This window comes from Martes martes (assembly GCF_963455335.1).
Source record: "Martes martes genome assembly, chromosome: 9".
Lineage (NCBI taxonomy): Eukaryota > Metazoa > Chordata > Mammalia > Carnivora > Mustelidae > Martes > Martes martes.
The window spans coordinates 79,244,177-79,269,538 of record NC_137896.1 but is presented as its reverse complement, the minus strand read 5'-3'; the positions used below and the strand labels follow the sequence as shown (position 1 = coordinate 79,269,538).

General features: G+C 35.1%; 1 protein-coding gene across 1 annotated transcript in view; it reads left to right on the top strand.

Moving 5' to 3' along the window:
* Positions 1-25,362, top strand: part of USP34 (ubiquitin specific peptidase 34) — a 241,801-nt gene that overhangs the window by 190,003 nt on the left and 26,436 nt on the right. Inside the window, exons 49-66 of the mRNA XM_080813119.1 lie at positions 1,236-1,389; positions 3,067-3,145; positions 4,814-4,867; positions 4,982-5,077; positions 9,660-9,724; positions 9,819-9,894; positions 9,980-10,027; positions 10,131-10,196; positions 12,586-12,666; positions 14,352-14,437; positions 15,015-15,183; positions 15,288-15,362; positions 16,516-16,667; positions 20,193-20,241; positions 20,322-20,426; positions 20,510-20,554; positions 21,272-21,376; positions 22,983-23,130. Coding sequence (XP_080669245.1) covers positions 1,236-1,389; positions 3,067-3,145; positions 4,814-4,867; positions 4,982-5,077; positions 9,660-9,724; positions 9,819-9,894; positions 9,980-10,027; positions 10,131-10,196; positions 12,586-12,666; positions 14,352-14,437; positions 15,015-15,183; positions 15,288-15,362; positions 16,516-16,667; positions 20,193-20,241; positions 20,322-20,426; positions 20,510-20,554; positions 21,272-21,376; positions 22,983-23,130 — 1,653 coding nt within the window. The remainder of the gene's footprint in view (positions 1-1,235; positions 1,390-3,066; positions 3,146-4,813; positions 4,868-4,981; positions 5,078-9,659; positions 9,725-9,818; positions 9,895-9,979; positions 10,028-10,130; positions 10,197-12,585; positions 12,667-14,351; positions 14,438-15,014; positions 15,184-15,287; positions 15,363-16,515; positions 16,668-20,192; positions 20,242-20,321; positions 20,427-20,509; positions 20,555-21,271; positions 21,377-22,982; positions 23,131-25,362) is intronic.

Below are 25,362 nucleotides of genomic sequence, written 5' to 3'. Positions count from 1 at the left end.
GTATTTTTACCCTTAGAATTTTTTAAGAAAGATTTTATTTATTTATTTGTCAGAGAGAGATTGCGAGCAGGCAGAGGGGCATGAAGAGCAGGCAGAGGGAGAAGCAGGCTCTCTGTCAAGCAAGGAACCCCAAAAGGGGCTCGATCCCAGACCTGAGCCAGGCAGCTGCTTAACTGACTGAGCCACACAGGCGTCTCTATCCTTAGAATTTGAGTATGTTTAGAGGTTGTAGCAGAGGAGCCAGTAGAAGATGATAACTTTGAAAATAAAGGCAAAGTTAAGAAGTAAGCAATGTATATATAAACTTTACATTTTAGAACTCTTTCCAAACCATTTATAAAATTAGAGCAAGACTGCCCAGTTATTGTGCTTTCTGGTATTTTTCATGCTGCTTCCTTGTGTAGAAGTAGCAAAAATTTGTGCCAAGATGAAGGATTTTTTTAGGCCATAACTGATGCATTCAGAGTTGGATCTTAGCACATCCAAACTTCTCAGTCGCTATTAAAACACTGTCAGCCATTTCCTTCTCTCCTCAGTTGTCACTTTCCAATTTAGACTGCACCCAAGTTAATGTAATCTGCTTTCACTTGTTTCTGTGATTATACTTTTTCCTTTGTATATGATGCTGGGTATACAGATCAGAAGTCACAAATCCTCAAACTTTCTAGATATTTCTTTAATTTTTTCCTTAGTATCTTCTATACCTTTCCAATTTAAATCTTTGGGGACAAGAAGGATGTCTCTTACTTATTTTGTTTCTGTCTCCTACTACAGAATGTTTTCTATTAACTAATAAACAATTGCAAGCATGCTACCAGTACAGTGCTCCTTTTTCTTTACCTGAGATTAAAGGGCTTGAGTATTTTAATGCCTTTTGAGATCTTGTGTTTGCCTGCTCCTAATAAGATAAACTTAAATGATAAATATTGTACTATCTTTTCCAAAAGGAATAAGATTAAAGAAAAAGAGCATATTTTATATTTATATATTATACTGATGTTGTCCATACTTATGGTTGTTTTTCCAAATGATTTGTTTAAATGTTCCTTAAAATTGTAGACTATGGATGGGAAATGACTAGGAAATGGAGTTGTTTTGTATGTATTATAATATATAATGTATCTGTGCCTGTTTCTGTATATAAAACACATTATGTAAAGTGAGGTAAAGTGATTCAAAGACGTTACTATGCAGCTTTCAACATTATTACCATAATTTTATGTAAATCATTTCAGGTTTTAAGGAAGTCAGTGATCATTCAAAAGACACAGAAAGCTATGAGTATGACTTAATAGGAGTGACTGTTCACACAGGAACAGCAGATGGTGGGCACTATTATAGCTTCATCAGAGATATAGTCAATCCACATGCTTATAAAAACAACAAATGGTGAGTTTTAAGTATTTTAGTCTTGGGATTTAAAGAAATTTTTTTTCTGTTCGTAAAGTACAAACTTATGATTGTTTTTGCTTCAGATATGTTTTCTGATTTTATTTTACTAAAAACTTTCTATAAAATTAGGAAAGGGGGCAGACAATTTTTAAATGAAAACAACTTTCATAAGACAGTAGGAATTGCTTGTTCTTAACTTTCTTTTGAGAATTTGATGAATGTTCTCCTAAGAAAAATGAACACACAAGGTTTTGCACACTTTAGATTCATAGACCATATCGCACCTTCCAAATCTTTTCTATCTTCGTTCACTAATTCAAGAGCTGTATACTGAGTGTCTCATATAGAGTGGTTACGAGGTCCTTATATAAAGTGATTTGAGGTTACCTGCATGCTCCGGTCTCTCCACCTTACTTTTCCCCTTCCAGCCCGCACATTCTTTTTTTATCATCTTTTATCAAGGTAATGGATGGAAGTGATTTAATCAGTGCTTAAGAGCTGTTTTTTTGTCTTCAGATGTTGTTAGGTAGAGTCTCATGTACAGAGGCCATGTATTTATGGTAGGCCTTGTTCTAAGTGTTAGGGATATTGCTTTGAACGAAATGTACATGGGTAAATTGATCTGCAGTTAGCAGAATGGTTTTGTTGAATTCTTTAAGCCAACATGTCAGTGGTATCTCACTTTGTCCATATGAATATAATTCCATAAATATATTTTGAATCCTTTTTTGATCATAAGTTTCGAAATGGCATCTTTATCTTTGGAAGTTCTCCCATCTCTTAATCTTTTCTGTCCAATAGCTACACATATATGCAAACTTTTTGTTTTTATGAATTCTTCTGTTACTCCTAGTTTATAAATGGATTTATCAGATTTTAGGGCAGTTACAGTTTGTAAAATTATATTCCCAGTTTCTAGTAGGTTAGTGTTATCAAATAAGAACTTAGAATTTATTTACCTCATTTTTTTTTTAAATTTCTTTTCAGCATAACAGTATTCATTGTTTTTGCACCAGACCCAGTGCTCCATGCAATCCGTGCCCTCCCTAATACCCACCACCTGGTTCCCCCAACCTCTCACCCCCCGCCCCTTCAAAACCCTCAGGTTGTTTTTCAGAGTCCATAGTCTCTCATGGTTCACCTCCCCTTCCAATTTCCCTTGACTCTCTTCTCCTCTCCATCTACCCTTGTCCTCCATATTATTTGTTATGCTCCACTAATAAGTGAAACCATATGATACTTGACTCTCTCTGCTTGACTTATTTCACTCAGCATAATCTCTTCCAGTCCTGTCCATGTTGCTACGAAAGTTGGGTATTCGTCCTTTCTGATAGAGGCATAATACTCCATAGTGTATATGGACCACATCTTCCTTATCCATTCATCCCCTGAAGGGCATCTTGGTTCTTTCCACAGTTTGGTGACCGTGGCCATTGCTGCTATAAACATTGGGGTACAGATGGCCCTTATTTTCACTACATCTGTATCTTTGGGGTAAATACCCAGTAGTGCAATTGCAGGGTCATAGGGAAACTCTATTTTTAATTTCTTGAGGAATCTATTTACCTCATATTAAAAATAGTTTGTTTTAGAATTTTTTCAGTATGTATTCTTATAATAGGTGTAATACTCAGTATGTATATACTTGATCAAACACTATATGCTCTGTTTTAGGTATCTTTTTAATGATGCTGAGGTAAAACCTTTCGATTCTGCTCAGCTGGCCTCTGAATGTTTTGGTGGAGAGATGACAGTAAGTTTTATTCAGAAGTTATGAATGGTTCGTGACTTTCCAAATGTTATGCAGTATCATAAAATCCAGTAGCAAAACCACTTAACTTTCTTTAATTGCTGTGATTAAATCTAAAGTTTATTCAGTTGTTATGTATTAGAAGTCTAGTCTGTTGGGCATGTATACCAGACTGGGAAATAATTTTTAAATTGTAATTTCTGCCTTCAACTGATAAAGGAGGTTAAGACTTAAAATTGAAAAATTAAATAGTGTAGGAATTGAATTGCATTGCCATGAAACATGGTGGAAGAAGTTGTCCACCTGAATGCTTTGAGATTTGAGGGAAAAGAAATTACTCTTTATTGACTTCTTATGAAAAATCTTTGTCAGGGAAATGAGCTTTAGGTACACTTCAGTGAATTATTCTTTCAGTGCTTTTTTTTTTTTTAATAGCAGCAGCAACCTGGTTACTACTATTGACAGGATAGGCAAAGAATACCTTACCTGTTACATAATTAGCCCCAAGACATGAAAAGACAATTAGTTTGGACTAGTAGTATTATAATGTAATTATAGTAATTGTACTTCATAGGCATTTTATCCAAATACCAGTGTTCTGAAAACAGTTTTAAAATACTGTTTTGATTCTTATAAGTCAAGCATTAAATAGTCATTTCCATTTCACAGATAAGTCCAAATGAAGTTATTTTTCACTTTAATAGCCATGTCTGTTGTGAAATCACGGTTCACATTGTGGATTTTAATATAGGACTTCCTTATTGCTCTTTGGTGCTCTCATGTACTACTTTGAGGAAAAGGAGAAGTAAGCAAATTGCTAACACTTCAGAAATGGTTAGAAAAAGGAAGTAATAAATTACTGATGCCATAATTAAACCTGTTCCATCTCTCAATGTTATTTCTGGGATATTTCCCAAAAAAGTAAAAAAAGTAAACTTTGCAAAGCTCTTCTCTTAAAAGGTAGTTATTAAATTGCAAGTATGTTTTATTATATCCTTTATATATTTTATGGTAAAGTATCTTTAAAAATACTTTGAATCCTTGTTTTTAGTTACAGTTGACCCTTGAACTATGTGGGAGTTAAATACGCCAGGCCCCCACACAGTCGAAAATCCAAGTATAACTTTTGTCTGTTAATCAGAAGCCTTATTGATTCTGTATGTTACACTTATTACACACTATATTCTTAAAATAAACTAGAGAAAAGAAAATGTTATTAAAATCATAAGGAGAGGCACCTGGGTGACAGTCAGTTGGGCATCTGACTCTTTATTTTGGCTCAGACAATGATCTCAGGGTTGTGAGATCATGCCCCATGTCGTTGGGGTCTGTGCTCATAGGGAGGTATGCCTGAGATTCTCTTCCTCTCCTGTCTCTCCTCCCCACTCACTCTTTCTCTCTTTAAAGTAAATAAATCTTTTAAAATCATAAGGGAAATACATTTACAGTACACTGTTGTATTATTGGGGGGAAAAATCTGCCTGTAAGTGGACCTGTGTAGTTCACACCTGTGTTATTCAAGGGTTAACTATACTCTTAGCCAAGAACTTCTGCCAGGGATTTTTTATAAAGAATAAACTAGCTGTTTATGAACTATTTTATATATAAATACAACTGAGATAAATATAAATATATTTTTTAAAGAATGAAAACTTTTATTTTTTTAAACAGACCAAGACCTATGATTCTGTTACAGATAAATTTATGGATTTCTCCTTTGAAAAGGTAATCATTTTTTTACATATGATTTACATTGTTTTCTTTTTTCCATGTTACCTAATTTTATAGTTATACTTTGTCAAAATGAAAATATACCTTTTTTTTCTTTGCCTCTTAAAGACACACAGTGCATATATGCTGTTCTACAAACGCATGGAACCAGAGGAAGAAAATGGCAAAGAATTCAAATTTGATGTATCATCAGAGTTACTAGAGGTATAAGTTAATTTAACTTACTCAATTTAAAAGCATGTTAAGTATTAATGCGAGTAACAGGACTACTGGACCAGGCTATGACAATGTTAGGATTTATAATCCCAGGTAGACCTTAACACTATTTATAAATAGTCTTGGTAATACTGTCATAGGACAGGTACAGGTAAAGTGACCAGAAAATAATTATTAGTAATATGAAAGAAAAATAAGTAACGTGGTTGATGGAATTGGAGCAAGCTCATTAAGTAACTTGTATGTATGGTAATGTTCTTGGATTGGATGATGGCTGTTCTTCTTTGCTTCATGTTACATAGAAATGTACCATGTATTTGAAATGCATTTAAAATATGTATTAAATATTTAAAATCTGTCTTGTTCATAGTAATTAGGCTTTCTTTGTTTCATGATGTAATAACTGTGATGTTACTTTAATGTCTTAAGAACTATAAAATGTATTCACAACTCTATGCTGTATCAGTGTTATAAACTCAGCCAAAATGTATAAATCTTCATGATAAAAATATACTCTTCCGGGTGCCTGGGTGGCTCAGTGGGTTAAGCCGCTGCCTTCGGCTCAGGTCATGATCTCAGGGTCCTGGGATCGAGTCCCGCATCGGACTCTCTGCTCAGCAGGGAACCTGCTCCCCTCTCCCTCTCTCTGCCTACCTCTCTGCCTACTTGTGATCTCTCTCTGTCAAATAAATAAATAAAATCTTTAAAAAATATATATATATACTCTTCCATCTAGACAATTCAGCTTTTACTGTCTAATTGATTGATTAATATATGCACTGATGTGGTTGAGTCTTAAAACCGAGTGGATTTTGGTCCCCAAACAAGTACTCTTAACTGGTATCTTGACCTCCCAGAATGTTAGTGGCAAAAAACCCCAAGAATATGATCATCTTTTAAACCCTTGAATTGGATTTACCAGCAAAATTAAATGTTGACTAGATTTTTACTCTAGATAAGGACACAACAGTGTTTAATGACAACCCAGCCCACTTGTGAAATAAAATGAAATTTTAAGTAAAACTTTAATGATGTAGGGGCGCCTGGGTGGCTCAGTGGGTTAAAGCCTCTGCCTTCGGCTCGGGTCATGATCCCAGGGTCCTGGGATCGAGCCCCGCATCGGGCTCTCTGCTCAGCGGGGAGCCTGCTTCCTCCTCACTCTCTGCCTGCCTCTCTGCCTGCTTGTGATATCTGTCTGTCAAATAAATAAATAAATAAAACCTTTAAAAAAAAAAAAAAAAAAACTTTAATGATGTATAGTCTTTACATTAATGGTTCTGAAACCCCTATTCTCAGTATTCTTTTATATTCTTAAAAAATAATGAGAACATTAGTTTTTAATATATTAGTTTCAGTGTGGTTATATCTATCAGTATTTGCCATATTAGGATTTAAAATAAATTTTTAAAATTTATATTAATTTATTTAAAGGTAACAAAATTAAGCTCATGACATGCTAATATAAATATCATTTTATGAAGAAAAAATTTTCAGAACAAAACCATTCAGTGAGAAAAGTGGCCCCGTTTGCAAAATCTTTTTAAGATGTTTGCAGATCTTTTTGATATCTGATTTAATATATGACAACTAGAGTCTCATAATAGCTTTTTGCATTTGCTCTGTTGTGATTTCATTCGTCATTTAGCCTCTGGAAAACTCCATTGTATGCTCAGGAGAGAATGAGAGTAAAACAGGGCAAATAGCCTCATCATATTACTAAGGAGATGGTTTTGATCTTATGTATACCCTAAAAACGGTTGTAGGTACCCACCCCCACAGGTCTCTGAACTGTTCTTTGAGAACCACTGATTTATATTGTGACAAAAGGGAATCTCAGACATTTGCTCTACTACAGCAAGAAAAACAAACTGAACCACATTAGAATATTTTTTTTAATTATTTATTTATTTATTTGATAGTGAGAGAGGGAACAGAAGAAGGGGAGTGGGAGAGGGAGAAGCAGGCTTCCTGCAGAGCAGGGAGCCCAATTTGGGGCTTGATCCCAGAACCCTGGGATCATGACCAGAGTTGAAGGCAGACACCTAACAATTGAGCCACCCAGGTACTCCTCCTCCTCCTTCTTTTTTTTTTTTAAGATTTTTATTTACTTATTTGTCAGAGAGCGAGCACACAAGCAGGAGGAGTATGCAGAGGGAGAAGCAGGCTCCCCGCTGAGCAAGGAGCCTGATGTGAGGCTCAATCCCAGGGTCCTGGGATCATGACCTGAGCTCAAGGCAGATCCTTAAACAACTGAGCCACCCAAGCATCCCTAGAATATTCTTGATTGCAGACCTAAGCCACCTGTTTTTTTTCTTAAAATTGTTTTTAGCTTATTAATTGAAGAATGAATTTGCCTGAATATACATTTTAATAAAATATTAAAGTGTGATAATACTGTTATTTAATATTAACACAGATTTTAGGTATAAACTAGAATCTGGTCCTTTAGATTTGTGCAGTTGAAATATAGCTAGTAGCAGAGTTCCCAAAGAGTAAATAGGAAATTTAAAACCATAAAATTATTTTTAAAGAGTTTATTTATTGATTGATTTTAGAGAGATGGGGGTAGATGGAGAGGGAGAGAGAATTGCACGTAGACTCCCCACTGAGTGTTGGGCCCTACTCAGGACTTGATCTCATGACCGCAAGATCATGACCTAAGCTGAAATCAAGAGTTGGACGCTTAACCAGCTGAACCACCCATGCGTCCCAGAACCATAAAATTTAGTAAGTAAACAAACATTATAAATTGTAATGACTGTTGTGGATAAAACAAAATGCTCAGAAAGGGTAGTTGATTGGAATTTCTGGGGAAAGTGATTAGGAAATAATTCAGATTAAGCTTAAACTGAGACTTGAAAGGTACAGAAGACTTAATCATGTGAAGAATATTCCAGGCAAAGAGATTATTATGACAAATTCCTTTAGTAAAGATATAGGGTATTGGCATGTTTTAGAAGCTGAACAATGACCTCTGGGGCTGTGATTAGTAAGTGCAAGGAAATGTCCAAGATGAAGTTGAAGAGGTGTATAGAAAATATCTATAGTACAATAATTTCACAATTAGACACACCCACATGGCTCCACATATATTGTATTGATAAAACATAAAAAGGATCGTCAAAAAACAAGATGAATAATTCCGTAGAACAGAAATGAAAGCAGTGGGTCTGGTGGAAACCACAAGACTACCAGGCTTTAGGCCCAAATCAGATAATGGTGGTAGAGAGTTCTTGAGACTTAAAGGGGATAAAAATGATGACACAGGATCTAGAGCTGAGCTCATGGCTAGGAGTAAGAACCTTGGAATGGAGCTTCATTGCTATGAAGAAGCACTGATGGGGTGAAGGCTCTCAAACTCTTCTTTAGGCTACAGCTTTCTAGAAGGCAGTGTGCATAGAAATGCTAGAGGACCAAGAACTCTGAAGCAGTCTGTTCAGTGACTAGGTCTGTACCAATGTGGAACAGGAGCCCTAAAATATGAATTCAAGACCTGGTGCTGGACGGGACTAGTGGGCTGGGAGGCAAGAAGAGGTAGCTGAAAATCTTTAGGAGATAAACACAGGCAGTAGTAACAGTAATCAGAACACAAATTTGTTCCAGATAAAGATAATTTTATGGAACGAACACTAACTTAGAGCATGTTTAGGGTACAGAGAGCTAAACACAAAACTAAAATCAGCAGAGCAGTTGTGTAAGACTCATGTTAGAAATAATCTTTGTGGGGCGCCTGTGGGTGGCTCAGTGGGTTAAAGCCTCTGCCTTCAGCTCAGGTCGTGATCCCAGAGTCCTGGGATCAAGCCCCGCATCAGGCTCTCTGCTCAGCAGGGAGCCTGCTTCCCTTCCTCTCTCTCTGCCTGCCTCTCTGCCTACCTGTGATCTCTGTCTGTCAAATAAATAAATAAAATCTTTTAAAAAAATATTATTCATAATTGTTACAGAATATACAAGGAGGGGCGCCTGGGTGGCCCAGTTGTTTAGGTGTCTGCCTTCAGCTCGGGTCATGATTCTGGAGTCCCAGGATCAAGCCCCGCATCAGGCTCCCCACTCATCGGTGGGGGAGTCTGCTTCTCCCTCTGACCCTACCACCTCTCATGCTTTCTCTCTCTCAATCTTTAAAAAAAAAAAAAAAAAAAAAAAAGAATAAACAAGGAAATCACCTGACTTAGGTCTGCCAATCTGAATTGTTTTCATTTTGCCAGTTTTTGAACATAAACCTTTCTCATAATCTGTTTTTATCAAAATGGAACACGACATAATTTTACTCATTTATGTATTCATTCTTTAGATGGGATTTCAGAGTTCTTTCAAAATCTTTAAAATTGTATTTTTAAAGAACTGTGATTGTTTGAGGTAGCCAGATACATAATGATAAATTGGAGCAGGCTTAATAACTACTTTCGCATTCCACATACCTGGAAAGAAAATCAACATGAATTTTAAGTGCTTGTATTTTGGGGGTTTTTTTGTTTCTTTTAGAGAAAATCTTTTTTGTCTTAAAAAATACTGGTAAAATGTAATGAAGCAAATGCTTTCTGATATCTAATGTTACCATTTTCTTTTTCTTCAGTGGATTTGGCATGATAACATGCAGTTTCTTCAAGACAAAAACATTTTTGAACATACATATTTTGGGTAAGTTTGGTAAACTTAGTAATAGATTTTTTCTTACACATTTAAAGCAAATCTTATTTTATAAGATATGTAACTTACTATTTTTAAATTCTAGGTTTATGTGGCAGTTATGTAGTTGTATTCCCAGTACATTACCAGATCCTAAAGCTGTGTCCCTAATGACAGCAAAGGTAATATATAAGCCGTAGATAGTTTTTTTTCAAAATTGACTACTTTAAAGTAATTAAAAACTTTTTGCTTGATGTTTTCTTACAGCTCAGCACCTCCTTTGTCCTAGAGACATTTATACATTCAAAAGAAAAGGTATGTGTTTTGTAAAATGTTGTGTCATTTAGCAGATAGCTTTTGGTTTTCTTTATCTTTAGCTTTAAGTCCATGCCTTAAATGACTTCTTTCTTTTTTTTAGCCCACAATGCTTCAGTGGATTGAACTCTTGACCAAACAATTTAATAATAGTCAAGCAGCTTGTGAGGTGAGGTGAAATAATTCAACAAATAATGTATAGCTTAAGATGCACTTTTTTGTTTTGTTTTCTTTTATTCATAAGATGCTATAGCAAAAGTATTGTGTTATAAATCATAGGGATCCCAGTGTAAGTTGTTCCCCAAATTACTTAACAACTGAGAAGGTTATAATTTATGTCCTAGCCATTACGCTGATGAAATAATTGATTTTTAAGTTACTTAAAAATCCTTGGGTGCCTCCCCTCCCCCCAGTCTGTTAGAAAAATACAGAAAGTTCAAAAGACTGGATCGGATATTTCTTAATTAATTTTGAATATTATCAGAAAATACTTGAAAATGGGTATCTTAAAAAAAAAAAAAGAAAGAAAATGGGTATCTTCCTTCTTCCTCCAAGATAAAAATGCATATATCCCAGTATATCAGTTTATGTCCAGTTTTATCGTCCATATTATGTTCTAATACATCCCTATAATAATACATCCCTAAGGATAGTCTGCTCACAGGTAATGATCACTTAACCATGTTGCCACCTTAATATCATTTTATCATTTTTTGATTAGCTTCCAAATGTTGTATAAGCCTTTCTAAGAATGCAAGTCTTAAAAATTTCCAGAGGTGGGAGATTACAACATAGTGTGCAATAGATGAAATTAGTTGAAGATCTTTTTCTTATATAGAAGGCTATCTGATTATGCCATGGAACATTGGAATTAGAGGATCTGATTATTGTAGATTTTAAACAGAAGGCTAATTTTTTAAAACTTTGTAATAAATATTTCAAAACAAGCATTAAAGTAAGAAGATAAGGTACTCCCAGGTACCTGTAACCTAATTTCAACAAACAGTAACATTGTTTTGCTTTAATCTGTTGCTGTCCCCCATGCCTGTTTTCAGCAAACCCACATAGCTTATCATACACCCATAAATACTGAGTATGTATCTTTAATAAATGAGAACTTTAAAAAAATATAGAGATATCTCTCTCTCTCTCTCTCTCTCTATATATATATATATATGTCTCCATGACTTAATTTACTCCTTGTAAAATTAGAAGTGGTTCCTTAACATCATCCAGTATTCATTTTGTGTTTACTTTTCACTAACTGCCTAAAAAGTGTTTTTTTCAGTTGGCTTCTTTGAATTGTATTCAAACAAGGACTACATTTTGCTTTTGTCTTATAAATCAGCTTTCATCTGTAACAGTTACTTTTTTTCCTCTCTTTGCTACTTTGTCATTTGATCTGCATAATTCTCTACATGCTTGCTTTGACTGATTATATCCTCCTGATGTTAGTTAACAAGTTCCTCTATTCTCCTCCCCCATCATGATTTTTTTTAAAAAGCGGTTCAGTAGATCCAGAATATTGATTAGGTCATCATTTGTTTTGTTTATAGCTACTTAAGGGTTTTTTTTTCGTTTTTTGTTTGTTTTTTTTTTCTTTTTTTTTTTAACTAAGTATTGGCCTCCAGAACTCTCTCAAGGAGTTAAAATTCTCTGCAGTTGTCAATAATTGTGCATATGCACATAGACAGTAAAATTCAATATAGGCATTAAATATGTGATTAAAAGCTATCTTGAAATCAGTAGGAAATTGTTTTAGCATAAAGGGTACTTTTGAGGGCATCTGGGTGGCTCAGTGGATTAAGCATCTGACTCTTGATTTTAGCTCAGGTCATGATGTCAGGGTTGTGAGATAGAGCCCTGTGTCAACTCTGCACTGGGCATGAAGCCTGCTTAATATTCTCTTTTTCCCTCTTGCTTCTCCCCCACTGTTCTCTCGCTCTCAGAAAAATAGGGGGAGGGGTGTTTTTTGTTATCAAGAGAGCATAATTCTTTTTAAACAAAATAAATACTACTCAGATCATATATTAATAGGAACAGAAGGTTCTGCAGTGTAGTATCTGTGAGGACTAAGAGGAAAATAGTATTCCCATTTTATAATGTTAAGCAGCGCAGGTTGCCATCATGCAGGTTTACACTGTGATGTAAATGGCATTCATGGAATTCTGTAATCAGGTGACCCTGCTTATGACTTTAGGCATTTCAGAATTTCAGACTTTAAAAAAAAAATTTTTTTTAAGATTTATTTATTTACAAAAAAAAAAAAAAAGATTTATTTATTTACTTTAGAGAGAGCATGCAGCCCAACTCAGGGCTCTATCACATGACCCTCAGATCATGACCTAAACTGAAAGCAGGAGTTGGATGCCTAACCAACTAAGCCACCCATGCATTCCTAGAGTTTTAGACTTTAAAACAATGGAAGAATCTGTTTTGGTAAGAATTTAAAATAACTGAAACATAGACTAGAAGTAAAATCCTTGTGTGACTTTTTTTTTTTTTTTTAAATTCAACAAGTATTGGTTGAAGGTTAATATCGCACTATTTTTTTACAGTGGTTTTTGGACCGTATGGCTGATGATGACTGGTGGCCAATGCAGATACTAATTAAGTGCCCTAATCAAATTGTGAGACAGGTAAGAAAAAATTTGTTTGAAAAAGAAGTGGCTTTCAAGTTAATAATCCTAAATTTACCTGTGAGTATATTTTAACCCAGCAATGAAAGTAGTTTTGTAAAGATCGACCTCTTACCGTAAGAATCATTTTGCACCATTTCATCAGCTTCTTTTAGCAAATCAACTATCTTTCCAACCAAGTGATTAAAATTGTTAACATTTCCTAGTTATAGGAAGATAAGTATAAGTGCCTATTCTCTCAGATCCTGTTATCACTGCTTTATGAGTTGTACTAATTCTTTTTTAGAATTTTAGATAGTCTAACCATGGAAGGGTACTGTAGTGGCCTTGAAAATTAAATGAACAGTATGTAACAATTCTGTGAAAGATTCTGAACTGTCACATGAATCAATTTGTTTTCCTTAAATCTCTGGAAAAATTAGACGAAATTGTAAATATTACTTTATATTCATTTATGACACAGAACTAAAAATTTTATATGAAAAGGCCACTTTTCAGTTATTACTGAGATATAACCCTTACATCATATAATTCATCAAAACCATACAGAATATAAAATTTAGTGGTTTTTCATATATCCCCAAACTGTGCAACCATCATCTAATTTTGTAACACTGCTAAGAGAAATTCCATACCTATTAACAGTCACTCCCAATTTTATCCTGTCCCTTATTTCCAGCCAGTAATGGCACCCGCTACTCTACTTTTTGTCTCTATGGATTTGCCTATTTAATGATAAATGGAGGGGTGCCTGAAAGGCTCAGTCAGTTAAGCATCTCAGGGATGCTAAGCATCTCAGGGATGCTAAGCATCCCAGGATCCCAGGGTCCTGGAATCAAACTCCCTGCTCATTGGGAAGTCTGCTTGTCCCTCCCTCTCTGCCTTTTCCTCCAGCTCGGGCTCTCTCGCTGGCTCCCTCAAAAAATTTAAATCTTAAAAAAACTATTAAAAAATTTTAAATCTTTATTAAAAGGTAAATGGAGTCACACACTGTGATCTTTTGTGATCAGCTTTTTTGAGCAATATTTTCATGGTTTATCCATGTTGTGGTGTGTTTCTGTTCTTCCTTTCTTTTTATTGCTAAATTAAATTCCATTGAATGGATATAGCAAATATTGTTTATCCATTCAGCAGTCAGTGAACATTTGGGATGTTTTCACTTTTTGGCTATTTTGAATAATGCTGCTCTGAACATTTGTGTACAAATACTTGTGTCGGCATATATTTTTAGTTCTTTTGGTTATTTTACCTGAGAGTAGAAGTCCTGAGTCATTCTAGGAACAACAAACTTTTTCATGGCATCTCCACCACTTTACATCCCCACCAGCAGCATTCTATAAGGGTTTCTATTTTCACTACATCTTCTTTAGCATTTCTTACTGTCTTTTTTATTTTAACTATCCTAATGAATGTGAAGTAGTATGTCATTGTGGTTTTGGTCTGCATTTCCCTAATAGTTAGTGATGGTGAACATCTTTTCATTTGCTTACTGGCCATTTGTATATCTTATTTAGAGAATAAATGAACTTAAATCCTATTTCCTTCTCCTAATCATTGACTTCTGGCAAAAGATAATCTGTGGGGAAAACAGAAATGGGTGCAGAGAATTTTGAAACCTGTTAATTTTTCAGTAACTTTGTTACCTATGTTCAGGCTCTTAAGTTGTTATAACTTTTCATTTACAGATGTTTCAGCGTTTGTGTATCCATGTGATTCAGAGACTCAGACCTGTGCATGCTCATCTTTATCTACAGCCAGGAATGGAAGATGGGTAAGAAATAACTTTTTAGCATTGTAAGCTTTTTAATGAGCTCCCTAGAGTATTTTAAATACCCACATTGAAATATTTAGGTTCAGGGCATGTAGGTGGCTTAGTTGGTTAAGCAGTGGCCTGCGGCTCAGGTCATGATCCCATGGTCCTGGGATTGATCCCTGTGTCAAGTTCCCTACTCAGTGGGGAGTCTGCTTCTCCCTCTCCCTCTGCCCCTCCTGCCATGCTCATGCTCTCTCTCTCAAATAAATAAGTAAAATCTTAAAAAAGAAATACTTAGGTTCTTTTATTTTAAAATCTGTAATAATACAATCAAGAAGAGAACATAATACTTTTTATTTTTAATTAAGTGCATCTTCAAAGTCGTCTACAAGTAACTTAATGACTTAGTCTTTTTGTTTGGATTGATTTAGCCAGACACTGTAATTTGAATCTATCTACTTACATTATTGCAGTTGGTATTCACTATTACAAAGTTGAGAGAGATAAATTTAGGTTTTTAAAAATATTTCTCCTCCCAGAATATCTATCTCCAGACTTCATACTGTCTCTAAGATATATTAAATTGTATCTTCAGGTCGGATGATATGGATGCCTCAGTAGAAGATATTGGTGGTCGTTCATGTGTCACTCGATTTGTGAGAACTCTGTTATTAATTATGGAACATGGTGTAAAACCTCACAGTAAACATCTTACAGAGTATTTTGCCTTCCTTTATGAGTTTGCCAAAATGGGTGAAGAAGAGGTAAGGCTGTATCTTGTTTATTTCTGGGATTATGTACCTATTTTCAGTATTTAAAACTCAATTGTTCTTATTTTATATTTTTAAATCAATGTTTTTATTTTTAGAGCCAGTTTTTGCTTTCACTGCAAGCCATATCGACAATGGTTCATTTTTACATGGGAACCAAAGGGCCTGAAAATGTAAGTATACTTCTCTCTCATATTGGGGATTTAGGGGGCCATGTTTTCAAGTTTCTGTCATGGAAGGTCATTAGATATTAGAATGCTTTAAAGCCCCTTCTAGCCTGGCATTAGATAATTTTAAGTGTCTGAATTTGGTTGGTACTTTTAATGATACAGCGAGAGAAGAAATAATCAAATGATAAATTTCATCAGCAAGGCCCTGGAACAAAGCAAACAAATTTAGGCAGAATGGCCACCACCTGCTTTGGGGTCGTATCAGTAGCATGTTGTTTCAGTGAACATTTCTGTTGGTCATATTTTTAAACCCTTGCTGTTGAGTTTGTCAGAGTGTTCCAAAAATTTAAATAGCTTGGTCTATTCATAGTATTAAAGCATGACATGAACTTTGTGTTGACTTTAATGACCACGTTGGCTTATGCTCTATTTATACTATCTTATTTAACGCTATTGCAACCCTAAGATGTAAGTATACTGTTGTTACCTCCATTTTACAGATCAGGAGCTTGAGGCATAAAGAAGTTAACTTGTTTTAGATCACAGTGAGTTGGGCTTTGATCTTCGGTCAGACTCCTGAGCTACACTATTAACCGTTATTCTGTAATGCTTCTCAGAATATGGACTTTTACTGTCTAATTCCTGCCTATATGGCTACTTGTTTAGACTGCTCTTCTTTTGCTTTGTTAAATCATAAAATCATTTCAGTCTCTTGAATTTCAAAGAAATGGAAGTCTTTGGAAGACTTGCTATTTGGATTATCTGAACATTGCAGATAAGGATTCTTTAATTTGTGTAACTGACATTTTTATTTAATAGGAAATACTGTTTTATCATACTCATATAAAATTTGGTCCTGATTTATCTTCCAAGGGGCTTGCCTATAAGAAAAAAAATTATTAAAAGATGTATCCCTGTAAGTGAGGTATAAATAGGTACAGTATTGAGAATCATTGTTCTTTATAGTTCTGCTTACTATGTCTAAAATTATCCTGAATATTGTTTAACTATTAAAAGTCAGGGTTAGGCCTTTGAGTGGTTCTTTATGATACATGCTCCTGCTACCATCTACCCTGGGTAGTTCTATAAAATAGTCAAATTATTTTCTCTCAAGATAATTCAGTTTTAATGTATTAGTTTCAACATTTTATTCTAGCCTCAAGTTGAAGTGTTGTCAGAGGAAGAGGGGGAAGAAGAGGAGGAGGAAGAAGATATTCTTTCTCTGGCAGAAGAAAAATACAGGCCGGCTGCCCTGGAAAAAATGATAGCTTTAGTTGCTCTGTTGGTTGAACAGTCTCGCTCAGAAAGGTGAAATGTTTCAACATTCAAAATGGTTAAAGCATGTTTGATTTTACCCCTTTTACCAAATTGTTTTACCACTAACTTTTGTTACATAATTCCTTTTAAATAATACCACGATTTATGAACTCTTGTGGCATAAGTATTTCAGTCCTTTGTATCAGATGACTTTGTACCTCCTGAGTCATGTTAGAAATATACGTTGAAGAAATATACAGTAAAATATTTAGCAAAATTATATGTGCATTCATCCTTTAACCTGGCAGCACTACTTCTAGAAGCCTGTTCCCTAAATACAGAAAGATGTATATGCAAGGATATTTAGTGAAGCATTTAGTTTAAAATAGTAAAAGACTGGAAATATTTAAAAAGAGGGGATTAGTTGAAAAAAGCAGGCATCCACTCAATAGAATACTCTATTACTGAAAAAAAGAAGTATGGAATGTATCTGTACTACCATGAAGAGATCTTTAGGATAAATATTACCAAGTAAAAAAAGCAAGGTGGAGAAAAGTATGTATAGTATGGTACCTTTTGAAGAAGGGGAGGCTGTCTGGGGGCAGGGGAGGGGTGCAGAGATTGAAAGCATGTAAACTCAATTTTCAGTATTCCTCATTGTGGATCTACTGTTTCCAAATTTGCTTACTTGCTGGGATTTATTACAGTCCCAAAATCAGTACTCATGGCTCTTTTGCAGTCATTTGTGGACTGCAGATGTCCATGTGCAGAGTGGCAAAAAAATTTGAGTTGCCTGACACATACCTTCCTTCTAAGCCAAGGTCAAACAGGGTGACTGTGACTTCTTGTTTCACTTCTCATATTGTAAACAAATATCCTTTTCATGGTTGCTGCCATGTTTTTCACATTTGTGCTTTTTGTTGGTGACTTAGTGTTTAAAATTGCCCCCCAGTATAGTGCTAAGTGCTATGTAGAGTTCCTAAGCTCAAGAAGGCCATAATGTGCCTTAACAAGAAAATACACATTAGATAGGCTTCATTCAGGTATGAGTTAATAGTAGTATTTGCTGTGACTTCACTGCTAATGAATGAACAATACACATATTAAATAAGGCATCTTTAAACAGAAACACACAAAACAAGGTAACCTATTGATTGGTTGAAGAAAATGTTGGCCAGAGGCTCACAAGAACCTAACCCTGTATTTCTCTTATGAGCAATGATTCATTAATCACTAATTCGGTGTTTGCAGCATTTTATAGAACATAAGTACTACAAATAGCAAGAATTGACTGTATTTTTTTAAATTGAAGACAAAATCAAAACTTTAAAAAAAAAAATTTTCCTGTGGTTGGGGGAGGGAAAAACAAATTGCTGGAAAAGACAAGAATGAAAGCTTGACATATTGTTTTTGTTTTTTAGATTTAACTTGTAATCATGTAAATGTTTTATATAATGATAAGTAAATTAATAAAATGCAATCCCTAAAAATCAAAAGCAGACTGAAATAAATGAATTATATATTGACCTGGTGGCATAACACCTGGAAAGGAATTCACTAAAATGACTTTAGAACACACTAATTTAACTGTAAGTTCCTAGTTGTACATGAAGGACAAAAAAGAATTGTAAAATTATCCTAAACTGTTCTACTAAGTATATTGTTTATAGTGTAATTGTGATTATTATCCAGAAACTAGCATATATCATAGAATAAAGCAAATAAGTAACTGTTAATGTTATTAGAAACCAAGATTTTCAGCCAAAGACGGAAGAAATACAAATACAAAATTGTAGGTTTTTTATGTAAGTTCTTTAAAACTAAATTTGAGTTTGGAAATACCAGTAGAGTTTATGGTGTATTTTGTCTTTAAGCGAACAAAAAATGTCTTCTGTACTTCCGTTTTCTGAAAAGGCTTAGAAATCCGACCCAACTCAGAATCAGTGAGTGCTGCTGGCATCAGTGTTGTAGTCCCTAGATATCATTTCTTATGGAAGAAAATCAGGGTTCTTTGAAAAAATGGCCAGTTACAGGTCTTGGGCAAGAAATGAATGGGAAGTCTAGAACACTTTGTGCTTTTGGAAAGCAGAGGCTATCAAAGACTATTGAGATTATGTTAAAAGGGCAGGAACCGATTTATGGATGTTCCTTCTGGTCATAGATTGGACAACCTGAGCATCAGTAATAGAATAACTACAAGAGGACTAAAATACATCACAGATATTTAAATCCATGAGTTCGTAATGGTACCTAAAAACAAACAAACGAACTACTTACTGGTAACCTTTGGAGTATATTAGAAAACCAAATCATAATTTTGGAAACTTAGTAATAAAGGAATGATAACAAGCATTCATCTTACCAGCAAGAATTACCTCATGGCAAACAAATGATATATGAGAGGAAGCTCACCATCTTGGAAGTGTTTGAGCTAATGAACAAGCAAGTAATGCTGAAATCAGAATATCTGTATTTTGTACCCCAAATGAAGTAATGGATCTAGGAGATGATCATCATTGACTGAAAATACTACAAAAAGACCACCTTTCATTGTGTGCCTCTTGAAGAAAGTCAGTACCACCACCTATAAAGCATGCTTGATTAAGAAGATCAAATCTAGATATGATCAAGTCTCTAAATCTAAACTACCAGTTTATAGGAAATATAAGGACAAAGGAACAGGTTAAAGCAACGCCACAAGGATACAAACAGCAAAATGGAAATGTGGGAAGTTCTTCAGGACAAACCACCTACTTGCTTCAACTCATAAATTGCAAGATAAAAACAAAATTGGAGGGAAAACCAGTAGTCTTTAAGATACTTAAAAGACATTTCAACCACTTGCAACAGAGGACTTTATTTGGATCTTGAGCCAACAAATTATTAAAAATTTTTTTAGACACTTGAGGTAATCATACACTGACTGGATATTGTTTGATAGTAAGGAGTTGTGGTTTTATTTTAAGTGTGAATAATGGTAGTGTGTTTATGTGTTTTAAATGTTATCTGTTAGAAATTCATGCTGAGATTTTTAGATTAAATGATAAAATACCTAGAACTGCTTCAGAACAGTCCACATTGAGTGAGTGGGAGGTACAAATGAAACAAGACTGATCATGAATTAGTAATTTGAAGCTGAATAATGGGATACTTCCATTATCTTACTATTTTTGTATGTATCTGAAATTTTCTATAGTAAATATGTAGAAATTGTAAACTGGTAACTGAAACTCTTTAGTATTTCTTAGAAGTTTGTTTTGTTTTGAAGGGTCTCATGTCAAAACCACAACTCAGACCCATCCTAGTATTTATAATACACAAAAATATTGAGCTAAATAAATGGCAAATAAAGTAGGTTTGGGCTTCCATATATCAATTCTGGAATCTTGAAAAATTGTCTGAGAGATGTATATCTAGCAAGTAAGTTTAGCTAGCAGAAAGTTCAAAAATCATTCTGTGTTGATGGCTTGGTACAATTGTAATTGAACTGACAGTTTTGATGCATGTCATGATGCAAATAGCTATAAAGTAACATAGAGGGAAGAAAAACTTATTTCCACTGATGTTTCCTTTCAGGCATTTGACATTATCACAGACTGACATGGCAGCATTAACAGGAGGAAAGGTAATACTTTGTATATTAGAGGATTTGATCATCTCACAAATAGTAATGGTTCTTAAATGAACAACTTTTACTTTTAACAGGGATTCCCCTTCTTGTTTCAACATATTCGTGATGGCATCAATATAAGACAAACTTGTAATCTGATTTTCAGCCTTTGTCGATACAATAATCGACTAGCAGAACATGTAAGTGCTGAGAAACAGTCTTAAAAAGCTTTTTGGTAATTTTTAAAAGAATGTTCTGAAATCTTCCTATTTTTTTTTTATAGATTGTGTCTATGCTTTTCACATCAATAGCAAAGTTGACTCCTGAGGTATGTACACATTAGTTAATTCGTGTTTTTAAAACTACTAGTGCTTTCAGATAAACCTTTCTTCTTATTCTTGAAAAAAATATATCAAGGTTTCTCCCATAACACAGCTTAATTTTCAGTATGTAACTTGAACAGGCTGAATTACTCCTTTGTATCTCACTATAATAAATGTAATTTTCCCAGTTAAATACAAATTTAGGTATAAGTTCAACATATTGGAGTACCACAGAGAGACTAAGCTTTAAAGTTGTTTGATTTGAAGCCTGTATCATAATTGTGTTCAAGAATGATGAAAAATATAGTAATACAGTATTATCCAAAAGTATTTTTACAAAATGGTAATGTTATAGCTACATGATACTTTGTCAAATATTAATGTAAATTACACCTTAGAGATCAAGGGATGCTAAAAGAAACGTTTAACCTAAATTATTCTATGAATACGGTTGTCTCATTAATAAAGGTTTTGATTGGTTTTTTCCAAATCGATATCTAGAAAAATACATACTTTCTGTTACATGTGGTGTCATGCCATTGACTTTGTATCCCAAGTTGATCCTGCTGCTCCATATAGTTCAAGTTTATATGCAAGAGTACTGAGGTCTGCTAACCTAACACAGATTTAAATGTGATGTGTAGAAGAGTACGTGTTTCTTTTCTTCTGAAACAGGTGGGTTCAAGTACATTTGAATACACAGTTATGCATATGTCTTACAGGCAGCCAATCCTTTCTTTAAATTGTTGACTATGCTAATGGAGTTTGCTGGTGGACCTCCAGGAATGCCTCCCTTTGCATCCTACATTCTGCAGAGGATATGGGAGGTAAGTCTTGCAATAGATGTTTCAGTATTTTTCTGAGAATTTTATTTTTCTAATAAAGTCATTACCAGTTTAAGTACCAGTTTCTTCTTACTTGGGCAATCCAAAATGGTTTTAGTGGGTCACAAGTGAGGGAGGAAGACATGCTTTAGTCAGGAGGCTTGGCTTGGAGAAAGAATTCTTGTCTTACTTCCCACAGGTTTAAAGACTCTTGTGAGTCAATAAAAAGTCTTTGGCCAGTCTAGAGTTTTCATTCCCTTCCCCTCAAAAAAGAGTGACAGAATCTTAGAAATACAAGCTGAGTGTTTTCAGCAGTTGACAGAAATGGTACAGGAAATACCAGCCAGTCCTTTCCTTCAGAGTAACTGCTGGGTTCACAGTTTCTCTTTAGTGAGTGTTGGGAAAACCTCTCTACACCAGGGGTCCACAGACTTTTTCTCCAACTGGTCAGTTAGCAAGCATTTTAGGCTTTGTGGGCCCGTGATATCTTTTGCAACCACTCGACTATTTTAGCCTAAAACCATCTAGACAGTACAGAAATGAGTGGGTCTGGAACTGGCCTGAAAGCCAAATCTGGATTCCTAAGATTTCTTTATCCCATGAAAAAAATCTCCCCAGGGCACCTGGGTGGCTCAGTCATTATGCATCTGTCTTATGGTCAGGTAATGATCCTGGGGTCCTGGAATTGAGCCCAACAGTGGGCTCCCTGCTCAGGAGGAAGCCTGCTTCCTCTCCCACTCCCCCTGCTTGTGTTCCCTCTCTCACTGTCTCTGTCAAATAAATAAATAAAATCTTTTTAAAAAAAAAATCTCCCCAGCAGTCCAGTTACTACTTTTCATTCTCACGTGCAATAATAGATTGGGCACACAGTAAGAAAAATAAAGATAAGAAGCTTTAGAGGATTAGAAGCACTTTGAAGTAAATTTATAAATTTCATAAGACCAAAAAGTAATTGGGTTCTCTTATTAGTTTTGTGTTAAAGTCCTTGGCTATTTTTAATTTTATTTTGTAAACTAATGACAGATTTTTCTTAATATTTCCTTTTGGTAAATGCAGTTTAAAAAATGGAGAGGAGCACCTGGGTGGCTCAGTTGGTTAAACATCCAACTCTTGATTTCAGCTCAGGTCATGAAATCACAGCTGTGGGATCGAGCCCACATCAGGTTCTGTGCTCAGTGTGGAGTTTGCTTAAGATTCTTTATCTCCTGGTCCTTTTGCCCCTCACTGCTTCCTGTCTTAAAAAAAATTAATTGAGGGGCGCCTGGGTGGCTCAGTGGGTTAAAGCCTCTGCCTTCGGCCCGGTCATGATCCCAGAGTCCTGGGATCGAGCCCTGCATCGGGCTCTCTCCTCCGCGGGGAGCCTGCTTCCCTTCCTCTCTCTGCCTGCCTCTCTGCCTACTTGTGATCTCTGTCAAATTAAAAAAAAAAAAAAATTGATTAAAAAATTTAAAAAACAGAAATGTAGAAAAACATAAGCAAAATTTCTCTTAGGCTCTATTTTTCAAAAAACTCTGGCTTTAAGTGTTTAATGGCATATACCAAAAGTAAGTAAAAAAGTAACTCCTTAATCAGTTCGTTTTATATTCTGTTCTTATCATTTCATTTTTAGGTAATTGAATACAATCCTTCTCAGTGTTTGGATTGGTTGGCAGTACAGACACCCCGAAATAAACTGGCACACAGCTGGGTCCTACAGAACATGGAAAACTGGGTCGAGAGGTTTCTTTTGGCTCATAATTATCCTAGAGTCAGGACTTGTAAGTCAAATATTCAGAACTTAAGCCATTTGTTGTTCCAAGTTTTGTTTTTTTGTTTTGTTTTATGAGGTGATTACAGTAATGCCCATTGTTGTATGGTACAAAAGCTCTTAGATACTGTTCTTAAAGACCAAAGTTACATTACTATTTGGAAGTGGCAGTGTTTTACAAATATCTACAGTGCTTTGGGTATTTTAAGGATAGGAAACTGTCCTGTCTTGGGTGACATCACCACCACCACCGTTTTTGTTTCCTTGCTTGATAGATTACAAAGCATGATCAGCATTAAGTGAAGAGAATAAAGGATCAGAAAATCCTATCTTAAAAGTAACTGTAAGGCTAAGAGGAAAGTAATAAAAAGGCATAGAACAAACTGAGAGAAAATATTTAATGAGATATGGGAGTTAAATGATAAACACTTTTACATAAGCAGGCTGGGAGGACATAAAGATCTTGGAAGACAGATGGACTCATATGAAAAACAGGTATTTTACAGATTAGAAAATTGCTTGTAAATAAACAGTATGTTCTTTGATAATATTCAAAGAAACAAAAATTGAAATTGTTAATTTTTAAGATTTCTTTAATCATTAAATTTAATCATTAGAATTGTTTTTCCTAGCTGTCTACTGAAAGGGTGTAGAATCAGGGATACTGCAGAACCAGCATGCACATCAAATACCCCCAAATCAAATGTTTCCAAAGACCATTCTCCAATAAAACAAGTAATAGCTCTTTGAAGAAATGGCTGATTCTAGGTCTTGGGCAGGTAATATATGAGATTAGCCTGGAGCATCTTGTAGGACCAGAAAGAAGTACTCAGAAAAACAAAATAGTGGGGCATTGTCAAAGGGACACAAAACCAAACTGAAAGAATTTCCAATGGCTAAAGCTGAAACAACTTGAGTAAAAAAATAAGTAACATAGTGCTGGATTATACCCCCAAGTATAAAATAAATACCTGAGTCCATATTGATAAATGATTAAATAAATAAATGGAGAAGAGGCAAATTTCCTATACAGAAGAATTCTAAATAATTTATGTACATCTATCCCTCCCAAGGAGGGATAGGTGAACCTCCTTCAAGGAGTAGGGAATGGGGAATGTAACTTTTTTTTTTTCTTTCAAATTTTTGTTCACATTCTAGTTAATATACAGTGCAGTGTTGGTTTCAGGATGATTCAGTGATTCATCACGTAAAACACCCAATGCTGATCATACCGCGTGCCCTCCTTAAGGCCCGTCCCCCGTAGCTAACCCCCCACCCACCTCCCTCCACCACCCCCTCAGTTTATTCTCTGTGTTTAAGAGTTTTTTACAGTTTGTGGGTGATGTAACTTTAAGTGAAGCACTTTGACAAACATTAACTCAGGCAGGTGATAATGGTTAATATCACTGATGTGTGTTGATAGCATGTACCCTTGATACCCTGATGTAATATGATGTAAAGTGCACTTTGCCTGTATGGTCTTCCTTACAAAAACCCATCATTTGAGTCTAAAAGTAATAAACATCAGACAGACTCAGTTTGAGGGACATTCTTCAAAAATACCTGACCCAAGTACTCCTTATTTAAACTGTCAAGCTTTTCCATATGCAAGGAGAGTCTGAGAAACTGTCACAGCCAAGAGGAGCTTAAGGAGGAGACATGATGATTAAATGTGATATATCCTAGATGGGCTCCTAGAGCCAAAATAAAAGAACATGAATGGGGTACGTTGGTGGCTCAGTTAAGCATCTGCTTTCGGCTCAGGTCATGATCCCAGGGGTAGAGACTGAGCCTCACGTCGGGCTCCCTGCTCAGTGGGGAGTCTCCTCCCTCTCACCTCTGCCCCTCTCTCCACTCGTGCTCTCTCTGTCTCTCTGTTTCTCAAATAAATAAAATCTTAAATTAAAAAAAAGCATTAAGGCAAAACTAATAAAATCTAAAGTACGGAGTTTAGTTAAAACTAATGTGTCAGTTTTGTTTCCTTAGTTAAAACAATTGTACTATAGTAATAATAAATGTTAATAATAGGAGAAGAGGGAGAAGAGTGTATGGGAACTGTGTTCTGCCTACTCTAAAATAAAAAGTTTATTTGGGAAAAACACCTTGTGCTGGTGGGTACATGGATTGGCACTGGTACTTACAGGCTTATTTTTCCTGCCAGTTTATATAACCCCATAGTAATGGGTTATTTGTGAGTCTTGACACGTATGCTGGTTGGCATTCATGTCCTGACTCTAACCAT